Source organism: Squalius cephalus, assembly GCF_949319135.1.
Source record: "Squalius cephalus genome assembly, chromosome: 16".
NCBI lineage: Eukaryota > Metazoa > Chordata > Actinopteri > Cypriniformes > Leuciscidae > Squalius > Squalius cephalus.
In genome coordinates this window covers 17,210,099-17,222,145 of record NC_137137.1, presented here as the reverse complement: position 1 = coordinate 17,222,145, position 12,047 = coordinate 17,210,099, and the positions used below count along the sequence as shown (strand labels likewise).

At 35.2% G+C, this 12,047-nt stretch overlaps 1 protein-coding gene across 2 annotated transcripts; it reads left to right on the top strand.

Annotated features, from left to right (window-relative positions):
* Positions 1-416: 416 nt before the first annotated feature.
* On the top strand, positions 417-11,795 carry vgll4l (vestigial like 4 like). Of its 2 annotated transcripts, none has more exons than XM_079896829.1 (5): positions 417-483; positions 8,485-8,608; positions 8,712-8,949; positions 10,509-10,581; positions 10,709-11,593. In XM_079896829.1, the coding sequence occupies exons 1-5, from the start codon at positions 447-449 to the stop codon at positions 11,014-11,016; spliced, it is 780 nt and encodes a 259-aa protein (XP_079752955.1). In that variant the 5' UTR covers positions 417-446; the 3' UTR covers positions 11,017-11,593. The 2 variants fall into 2 exon arrangements, with proteins under 2 accessions (XP_079752955.1, XP_079752954.1); XM_079896828.1 differs by lacking the exon at positions 417-483 and adding an exon at positions 6,101-6,286 and having other exon boundaries at positions 10,709-11,795.
* Positions 11,796-12,047: the final 252 nt, after the last annotated feature.

The window sequence follows — 12,047 nt, the reverse complement described above, 5'->3', positions numbered from 1 at the left end:
ATAAATGTATAAATTACTGTTTAAAGGTATTTATTCCTAGGATTTTTTTTTATATTATACTATAATTGTATAGTATAGTTTTGCATATTATGATGATTTTTTATTTATTTATTTATTTAATTGTAGACTTTTCAAAATGCAATTTTCATCTTCATTTCATTTCAAAGCAAGGATGGGTTTCAGTACTCTGGACAGTTCTTGAGGAAATACTCCTTCCTGTATGTGATTTCAGCACCATGGAGAGTGAATCCATATGTTCTTAAAGGGATAGTTCACCCAGAAATGAAAATTATGTCAGTAATCACTCACCACTGTAGTCACTTGTACTATTTTAACGATGTCTTTACTAACTTTCTGGGTTTGCAACTTTCGATCCCATAGAAGCCTATGGAGGATTGATCCAGCTCTCAGATTTCATCAAAAATATCTTAATTTGTGTTCCGAAGATGAACGAAAGCCTTACGGGGTTGGAACAACATGAGGGTGAGTAATTACTGACAGAATTTTCATTTTTTGGTGAACTAACCCTTAAATGTTGCTGTTAATAAGAGAGACGGGGGATAGTTGTCACACTTTTTTCTCCAGGGAATATTTCATTTTGAAAGTCAATTTCTGTATAGTCACAAGTGGGTATGAAATAAAATTTTAATCTATTTTACAGTCCGTGTGACAAGTAGACTGACTTTCAAATGGAAAACCTACGGGTGACGTCACGGACACTACATCCATATTTTTTTTTATAGTCATGGTCCCCCACCCTACTTTTTTTTCTTTTCTTTTGTGATTATCCATTACACTTGTATCTGCTGTTTCATCATGACTTTAAAAGTAAAAAAGTTACAAAAAATCATTATATTCTGGTCATTGACCATTGGTCATTAAAATTTATTTAACAAACTATTTTGTAGAAACATGCACCAAGTGAAATTAAGTGAACAAAGAACTAAACATTGAAAGAGCAAAACTCTAAAACATAAAAAAAAATCTAATTTTGGCCAACTGATAAATTATGTGCATGTCTGAGCTGACATTTATGAAAAAATAAATGTAAAAAAATAAATAAAAAATAAATAAAGTTGCTGCCTAAAGTGTTTAAGTACAATCAACTTGGATGTTTAAGTCATTTCAATCTAAATTTCATTAAACTGACTTTAGTTGAATTAGTTGAATCTTGTATAACATACAAATTGCTTAACTTATTTTGTTTAGTTCAATGTAAAAACATATGTTATCATAACATATTGATCATATCATTTTTTACAGTGATAGTATTCACAAACATTCTTTTTTTTAGACTGTGTTGAATGAAGCGTTTGCATCAAACCTGCAATATCACTTCCAGCGAAAACAATCATTTGTGTAAATAATTGGATGCTTGACTCAAAAGTTAATGAAACACAGTCAGTGTGACAAGTAAACTGACTTTCAAATGGAGAAACATAATGCGCCACCCACTGCAACACAATACATTAACAACACATTTACTGCCTTTGTATTCATGTGATTCTAAAAGGTGTGTGTACTCCATTTATATTTCCACCATTTCGTATTCATACATTTTGTCGCTTGTCAGGTTCTTAATCATAACCTTTGATTTCTATGGCCATGTCTGATTGATAATAAAAAAGGACCTTGCATAGACAGACTGACCCTTTAAACAAAGCACTGTTTACATGCTTTACTTGAGTGGTGAATCAGTTACACCCACATTAGCACAAAATGGAGGTGTGGGCAGCAGCAGACACCTTCAGGCGCACAATGCAATCTGAGATGTGACTTTACGAGAGCTGTTTTACACCAGAGCTTTACAGGAGGACTGCAGTCTAAGGTCTTTCACCCTCCCATCTGATCAAGCTCTATGTCTGCAATGAAGGAAAATTAGTTTACTGTTTTGTTTTTTTCCACACATTATGGCCTAATCCAAACTATAACAAATGAATAGAGGGAAAATCTCTTCAAATATTTAAACCATTTAATACTCATCGACTGTTTCTTTTAAAAACAAAACCCACATTTTAGCCTTAACATCTAAATTGACCCCAAACATACATTAAGCAACCTTGCTATATTGGATACCAGTCACATTTCTGAAAAAATTTTTTACACATGCTTTTGTGAAGGTAAAAGTTTATTTTTTAAAGTACAAAATAATATGTTATGTAATTATATAATTGTTTGTAGTAGTTTATATTAGTTACTACTGGTACACACAATTATATAAAATATACAAAAAAATATATTTTTGAAAGAAGTCTCTTGCTTAAAGCTGCATTTAGCCTATTTGATCAAGAATACAGTAAAAAAGCAGTATTTGGAAAGCAGTTTGAACTAATAATTTTTCGATTTAAATATATTTTTACATTTATTTTATTCCTGTGATTGCAAAGCTGATTTTTTTTCCACATCGTTACTCCAGTCTTCAGTGTCATATGATCAGAAATCATTCTAATATGCCGATTTGCTGCTAAATAAATATTTCTTATTATTATCAATGTTGAAAACAGTTGTGCTGCTTAATATTTTAAAGAACTGAATTTATTTGAAATATAAATATTTTTGGCAATGGGAAAGCCTTTGCTGTCACTTTTGATCAATTTAATGCATCCTTGCTGAATAACTAGGGATGCATTAAATTGTATTAGTTTCTTTGAAAAAGAAAAATCTCAATGACCCCAAACTTTTGAATGGTTTTGTACATCATTTACAATTTTAATATAATTGCAGCTCATTGTGCTAGTTGTACAACATTTGGTATGTGCATTGTGTTTTTGGATTATTTTCTTAGACTAGTTTCTCACTGTTTTAGAGTAGCACTAAAAACACAAAATGAGCACAAACTGTAGTGCTATACAGCAATGCTCAATTAATACACTACATCATCTTCCCCTTGTTAGTGGATTCACAAAGGGTTGTTTTACATGAAAAAGTGTCCCTTGTCCCTTGAGAAAATAGTTGTTATCTTCCATCTGGAACCAGTTGCTCAAGTCTCTCCATACAGTGCACAGTATGCGTGACATGAATTGTCACTTCTGGTGTTGACCCTAATTCTGAGCCATTACATTAACAAAGGAAGCTTATATCCGCCTTCACAAAGCTGTTCTATTAATGAATGAGCTAAATTATTCATAAACAACACGTGAATGGTTCAGACAGTCGGTGCCATTCAAAACAGCAGACGCCATTTACACATATACAACTATATGGAAAACAGCCATTAAACTGCAAATATTTGACTATTTATTGAAACAATGCTTATTGTGCAATGGCTGTGTAGGTTTACGTTGTGTATTAAAAAATAACCTAAATGTAAAATAAATTAGCTAAACGCGAAACAAAGAACAAAATCAAATCCCCTCATAATGAAAAAGACAGTTTCTTGGGGGAAAATAGCTGTAAGTGCTAGACTAATGGTAGTTTATCTTCGAAATACACGATAAAAATGTGAAATCATGCTGCATTTTTTTATCATTTATGATCATCATAACAGCCATGCAAATAAACGAATCATAAAAGAATGACAATAATGTGGTTGGCTATCCTAGTTGTATAAGAATAGATATTTACTGTAGTCAAATTAATATCGTTGGATATAATGCATGTAGTATTTGCGACTGCTAAGAACAATAATATTGCATTTTGTATTCACCTCAAACAGCCAAGTCAACCGACAGCAGGTCTAAACGACACCAATCTCAAACCCACACACGGTGGGCGTTTCTTCTTTTCTTCATTAAACACACTCCTAAGTGGCTCATAAGGAGCATTAAAAAGCTAAACTGAAATAATATTGTGTTTATTCATCTGGATTGAGAATTCAGAGTCGTTTCCCTGTACTGCCAGGGTGAATGCATTATTGCTAATTCTATTATTGCTATATTTCTACCGCAAGAGGTCGCTGCTTCCCACATGATGCGCCACGAGGCAACAGAGAAATCGTGCTGTGTAAAGATTGTCAAAAGTATAACCTTGGTCTGACTGTTACTATAGGCCTATGTTCAGAAATATACACAAACTTCCATAAAACAGCTCAACAATGCCCTGTTTAACCAAACTGGAAATTTCAGCACTTGAATGATTGTGAGAAACTTTTCTCACTGGTCTGTAGACAGAGAATAGAGATGCTTACACTGTGTGTGGCATCCTGGGAAAAGTGGTTATAAAATAGATGGCAATCCAATAATGATAGGGGGTAAGTACAGTAAATATTTACAGTAGTTCATTACAGTGTTAATTCGCAGGTACTGTGAGAGGCAATCAATCACAGAGAATGTTACAAAATAAATTACCTATGAGTAAGAGTATTGAGAAAGTATTGCGCTGTTAAATGGTTTTCTTACGGGAAGTAAATGACCTGTACTAACTTTACCTGTTTTACCTTGTTTATAAAAAAAAGAAAAAATCAGTTATGTTTAAAGGCTATCCTTATGTAGAGCAGCAGCACTATGATGGTTTTCTTGTAATGCAAATGGGGTTAACTGTGTGTCCAGAGGGAGTGTGTTTCAGTCATGTATGTAAGCATTTGTGGCTTTAGCATGCTCAGGCAGGATTGCGCTGTACAAAGCTCTCTTCAGCACTCTGAAGTCTTTGTCTTTCTGCCAAAAAAAGAAATGGGAGAAACAGATCTGTGGAAAGAAAAGGCCCAGTGCATAAAGGTTGGGAACTCACAACATAACTGCATGTATGGGCAAGATGGTGGAATGACTGCAGCTCAGGTGGGCTAAACACTCTGAAAAATGCAGTCGGGTGAGATTTTAGATTAGGGAGGGGGGAGGGGGGGTCTGTCGACAGGTGCTGACTCCTAGAAAGGAAACAAAAGACAGAGCAGGACTTGTTTGTGGATTCTTTGTGGAAAAGAGGGATGGTGACGTTCCAAAAGGAATTACTGTTGGGTTCAAAAGTCTAAGAGCATCTTAAAATTCAACGGAAAAAAATAAAAATAAAGTTGATTTCACAAGATCAATGTCACACATTTGCTTTCATTTTGATTTCATTAGTTACATTTCAAATGTTTCTGTTTCTCTTGTGTTACACCATTTTAAATATTTTCAAAATCCTAGAACTTTATGAAATTTCAGATTAGAATCCCATACCAAAATATATATTACCATTCAAAAGTTTGGGGTTGGTGAGTTTTTTATTTTTAATTGGCTACTTTTATTCATCAAGGAAGGATACATCAAATTGATCAAAAGTAACAGTCAAGACATTTATAATGTTACAAAATATCTCTATTTCAAATAAATGGTTCTCTTCTGAACTTTAAAAAAAATATTGAGCACCAAATCAGCATATTAGAATGATTTCTGATGGATCATGTGACACTGAAGACTGAAGTAATGATGTTGAAAATTCAACTATTCAGAAATAAATGTATTCATAATATTAATAAATGAAAATTTTATTTTAAATTGTAGTAATATTTGCTTGCATCCTTAGTGAGTAAGATTTAACGGCATATCATATTATATTATATTATCATGTCATATTATATTTCTCTTAAGTGAATCATTTTCTGTACAACTGCATGTAAATGTAGTCTAATAAAGTAGCTTATATGCACATAGTATCGATTTTAGGTTTATAACAGCAGGAAATGTGTTTCTCAAGAACAGTGATGGTATAACAAGGAAACCATTCATCTCTCTGCCCGGCTGCACTGGCGTGTTGATACATGGAGAGGAGGGTAGATCGGAACAAATTACAACCTGATTCTTTTATTTTGAGTGTCCTGCCTGTCTGGCTGGAGTAATTCAGTTTAACCACATCTCTGTGATACACATCTTTATGAAATCTGAACACTCATGCCAGCTTAGATTAAATTTTTTTTAACCAATATTGTTGTCTTGTTTCACCATAAATTATGTTAAACTAATGTAAAATAGAGTTTTATTAATTTTTACTTGCAATTTGATTTCAGCTCAGTTTTATCCCATGGTGGGGGGTGGTATGGTGGGGTGGGGGTGATAGACAGCAGGCAATTCAGAGCTTTTGGTTCGTCTCCTCCCATAAGGCACCTGTGGTGGTAGGTCATGCAGACAAAGGCAGAGGGAGGGGGTTGGCCTTCAACCAGCCAATAAGAAGGCAGAGAGGCATGTTCATGGAAAGCACAGATCACTAGAGCTCAGTGACAATTCAAAGTTCAGTGAGGAACGATTCTGGCGCTCAAAACTCAACTTGTTAAGGAGCATTGCACGGCTTAGAAAACACTGAAGATAAGGAATGGCGGTCACTAATTTCCACTACATTACCAGGATGAGCAGTGGCTTCAAAGTGTACATCTTAGAGGGTAATTATCACATTTTATCTCTTAATACGAGTTTAAACTAAGAATTACATGATGTCTGCATGTTATCTGCATTAAAACAATAGTAATCAGTATCAGAAAGAAAATGTACTGTACAACTGGAATTTATTATCTTGAACTGTCTGGCCATTTTAATGTGCACTCTCAAAAATAAAGGTTTTTTTCACAGTGATGCCATAGAAGCACCATTTTTGAACCTTTCAGTGAACAGCTCTAAAAAGAACCATAGATTTTCTTAGTGTAAAGAACATTTTAATGATCGAAAGAACCTTTTTTCACTATTAAAAAACTTTTTCGCAATGGAAAGGTTCCATGGATGTTAAAGGTTCTTCATGGAAAGGAAGAATGGATTTTTTAAGAGTGTATATATTTTGGTGATATTATAGGCTACATGATATTATTCACATAGCTAATTCATATTTAAATATACAAATGCATTAAAAAATTCACATATGCATTTTCAGAAGGTTTCATATAAGAAAAGAGGCTGGAAAACCCCTTTAACTACTGAGAAAAATTATGATGCTCTGTTATTTTGAAGGTTAGTTGAGAAGAGTCGAGATGAAGACATGCTTGATGTGTGTTTTAGGCTGCAAATGAAAGAGATGAGAAAGGGATGTGGGTCTGTTATTTTGTCTTTTATCTCCCCAAGAAAAATATCCCTCCCTGAGGCACTAAAAATCAGTCATCAGTCAAGGTTTAAGGTGTGGTTTACACCCAATCCCCCATCCACTGTCATGCAAAGTCAACCTGTCTTGTCACAGTCCACTGCTCAGGAGATTTTTTGAGTGTGTGTAAGTGAAAGAGGGTTCTGCCAACAATGCCCCCTCATCATCCAAGCCATTTGAGCATTTAGTAAACTTTATCCGCTTGAAGTCTGATAGCGCCTAACGTAACGTAATGCAGTGGTAAAATACCTCAGATGTTAATCACCAACCAAATCAACACAGGTCCCGACTGGTCTAATATGTGGTTGATTTGATATCCACAGCCCATGATCTTGTTTTTACTACTTCCTAAAATATTTAGCTAGTTAAGAGTCAAATGATTGTCGTAGCAGACATTCGAGTATAAAATCTTAACTGATTGTGGTAATCATTAATTAGAGATACTTTAAGTCACAGGTTGCACAAAATCTCTAACCATATTCTAGAGTGGAACAAGAGGATGTTGTGAAAGCCAATATCAATGGTCAAAAGCTGGTTCAAAGGCAATGTTAGCATGTTCCATATGCTATGGGCAGGTATACTTAACTTAACCTGGTTAAAAACAAGACTTCAAAACTTTGTAAATCAAAAAATTGACAAATTTAAAAAGTGAGGGATTTTTTTATTTGATCATTTTTATTTTAATTTTATTATGCATGATCATTTATTTTTGATTTGTTTAACTAGGATTTGTTTTTATTTTGTCTGGAGATGTAAAAAGGCATACATGCACACATTCCATATTTTCAGTGTGTACTATATTTTGCGATTGAAAAGTATTGTCTTAGGTTGTTTCACTGTTTAGCATTTAATAAACCAAAAATTTGAACCCAGCAAAACTTATCATTTTGAGACTATAAAGTTTAACCTTTAACCTAACATCATTATCAGTTGTAGCATGTTGCAGATTCTGTGTTTTTAATGACAATACCTTTACATGACACTGTTGATGATATTAGCCATGTGAAAGGTGATGTGTATTTCAGTTTGGATTAGTCTGTTACTATCGTTATGTTGGGTAAACATTCTGTGAGCCACATGCTTTAACCTACAAAGCCTGTTTTGCACCTCAAAAGCAGTTTGAACAACAAGCCAGTAAGATATGAATTTGATCACTGATGTGTTTTTTTTTTTTTTTTTTTTTGGCTTGAATGTTTTCCAACATTTGAATGACATTTACCGTTAGTGGTGAATCAGCTGGGTAGTTCTACAGTAATAGTCACAGAGCCAGTTGATCTTGCTCTGCCACTTAACGGAGTTTACATTTAACGGTGGCCCAACAACGTTTTTTCCCACAATTAAGATACACACGCAGTGATGCAATTCCAAGGATTAAGAGTCAGTTGTTTACTTGTTTGACACACCTTTTCACAAGTAAGCGAATCAGTGACTGGCAATGACCGTGTGAGCACCCTGCAGCAATGTCATTTATCATATCTGAAGTCACACGGGCATGTGTTCATCTTTTCACAGGACAGCCCAATCTAAGAAGTGAAGACAGATTTCGCCACATGACGAGCGACAGGGTGCGGATGCGCCCTGCACATCCGATGAAGCACAAAATCAGTTCAGAGAGAGGACGGACACTTGAGGAGAGGTAATGAACCATGTACCTTCCAACATGGAAGCAGTAACCAGTAGAATAAGAGGGACTGAAGAGGAGTTAGTTTTGTCATTTATTTTTGAACTTTCTGTTTCAGGAGAGGGAGGGCCATTAGAAACAGCCTGGCCAACGGTACCCGCAGATCATCTGGGTTCAGTATTCCTGAAAGCCCCACATCTACATGGAGCCCAACGGCCAGCCCCACTCACCTGATCCCCAGCCCAGTGTACTCCACCCCAGTCATGGACGAGCCTCTAGCCCTAATCAAGAAACCACGCCCAGAACCAGAGAAAGCAGAAAGCCAAAACAAAGCCACAACAGTCAAACAAATACAGGTGATTAATACTACTGTTAAATGATTATGGCATGTTTTACATCAAAATATAATGTTTATTTAAAAACAACACTAAAATGTTACTATTTATTAAAAATATATAAATAACAATATCATATTTTTAAAAAATATATTTAACTCATAAACATAATATATTTAAATCGACGGTCGGGCCAGTGGCCCCACCAATAAAAGTAATAAAAATATATCAAATAAAATAGGCCTAGTTATTGTTTTATTTGTTTTTGATCCATGTAACCTTAATAAATAAGGTTATGACAACACAAACTACTAGCCTTACTCATATACATTTTAAATATTGTTAAAGTTAGTCAGTAATAAAATAAGAACAAAGAATCAAATTATGAGCAATAGCACAAATAAATACAACAGAACAAACTTATACAAAATAAATTGTTCATGTTGGTCTAAACTAGATATTCAGGTACAGTAATAGTAATCAAATGTAAAATATCACAGTTTATAGTCTTCACTGTATAAATTAGCCCTCATTAAAACATGTAAGAGCTGCATGGTTACACATTCATTTTATTTCTCACGAGTAAATAAATTTCAACATTAGAATAAGAAACTTAAAAAAGTACGTATTCTTGCTTGACTTAAAATATTAAGTTTAGTTAACTTTAGTTTAGTTTAGTTAGGTTGGATATTTAATTTATCTCAAAGTTTCAGTTGTTACAACTAATTGCAGCAACATTTTTTAAAGTGCACTTAAGACATAACCGTAACCGACTATGATTACGATGATACTCGATAAGATTTTGTGGGAATATGTGCGTTATTCCGAATAATGTGCGAATAATCTCAGGAAGACGAGAAAGAGTACTCGCGTCCAGTAAATATGCGGCGTTCGCGAGTACCAAACTGAGAGACGCTGGTACTTTCTTGTCTACTTTCGCTTAAATATTTAAGTTGGCAAGGCTTAAAAACATGCGCAAATCTTCAACTTTCATGAAGATGCAGCACTGGCCCAACCGGGCAAGTGACAGTTCCGTCAACTGGCCCGAGAGTCTTTCACGCTGGCCCCGGGCCATCGGGCAGTCCTTATTGTTGAGCCCTGACTCCTTCAGCAGTACCTGCTGACTTAACACACTCTGTGCATTATACCACCTCTTAGAGTCTATCCTGAGGCCACCGCAGTCTGTTCATTCCCATTCACTGTCTATGAGACACAACAGAGTGCAGGAAGGCACTTTTGTGTTCCTGAGAGAGTGGATCTTTAGAGTGCGGACAGGCCTCTGCCTGTTTCAGATATGCAATCCAGCCGGATTCAGGGAGAAAATGTGAGCAATGGGTGGAGGAATGTTGTCAACAAGTCTCAACACACCAGTGCTGTTGTTGACCTGCTAGTGGCATTAGGGCTGAAGGAGAAACAGTATATAGAAGCACCAACCACCAACATAACTGTCCATCTTTCCCTTTTAGTTTCCCATCTTTCCATCAATTTTAGTCCTTAGCTATTCCGAAAGCTCTGTTTATAGATGGGTGAAAAACTGTGTGGCTACAAGGATTTGCTGACCTTTGCTGTCTTTTTTTCAGATACGGCCATCTGTCATCACTTGCGTTTCGTCTGCAACAAGGTCAACCAAAAAGGACTGCGATCACTCCACTGGTAAGTAAAGAGATGCAAATAAGCTTGGCATTCTTCCTTTAACATGTCCATGCAGATATTATTCATCAGCATGAATAGTTTTTGAGCATCATCATCGTCTGATTCCATCTCCACTATGTCTCTACAGTTGTTACCCAGCACAGTTATGATCACGTTGAAGAGCATTTCCAGAGGAGCCTCGGTATGAACTACCACAGAGCCGCCTCCATCAGCGTGTCTGTGGATGACCACTTTGCCAAAGCGCTGGGTGATAAATGGCTCCAGCTCAAAGCTTCATCCTCCTCCTGCCATTCATCCTCTTCTTCGTCTTCTTCATCTCCACCCAGCAGTCCAACCTTCATCCACTCACCCGGCAACTGCCGGAGTCCCAAAAGGGCCCGCAAAGATTCAGTCAGTCCTTCCACAACCACACCCAACTTATGGTCTGAGAAATGAAGAAGAAAAAAGAAATTTCGATGTACATATGACAAAACGGACTTAAAATGCATGTGTTGGCCCATGTGTTTCTGCTGTAAAAAGCAAAAGGGAGACTGTTCGATTGTGTTGCAATGGCTGTTAACACTCGATGAGCAAATGAGGGATTGTTAAATTGTCTTTTAAAGGGAGATATTCAATGTCTGACCATTTTCGGATCATTTCATGGTAGCTATGCATTGTTGGAGTTGGCTTTGTCATTGGTGTTGTGGGTGCCACTGGTTTTTATTTGTTGACTGTGATTGCACTGATTACTGCTAACAACATTTCATTGTCTGTTGGAAGCTTTCTTCTTATAATATGTGCATATTTATATTAGACAGTGTACCAAAATCTTGTGGAGCACTGAGCAAAACGGACCAAAACTTACTAGGTCAGAAAGTTTCATGTTTTAGTAGAAAACAAATGCTTGAGAAAAGAGGTGGGTAACTTTTTGGCATCTCTATATGGGCTATTGCTGTTCATTTCAATTCCTGTGTAAATTTCAAGCTTTTATACTATTGTAAATATTTGTAATAAACACATTTTTTAAATGCATTCATTGTAGATTTTTTTTTAATGATAAAAATTATTATTAACTTATATTTGTAAAAAAAATATTTAGTAAAAATCTATCCTGAAATGCACATTCCAGTTCTTGTTGTGAATGAATGATCAGAATTGGGGTCAAAGTTTTAAAGAAATGAATACTTTCATTTAGCAAGGACATTATGTATATTTCAAATAAATGCTTTCTATTCAAAGAATATTGATAAATGTATCCACAAAAATATTAGGCTAAACAACTGTTTTCAACAACGATGATAAGTAATGATGTTTGAGCACCAAGCATATTAGAATGAAGACTAAATATATTTAAATAAAAAACGATACTTTAAAGTTTAATAATAATATTTCACAATGTGACTACTTTTACTGTATTTTTAATCCAATAAATGCAGCCATAAGAGTCTAAATTCACAAACATAAAAAAATCGTACCGACCCCAAATT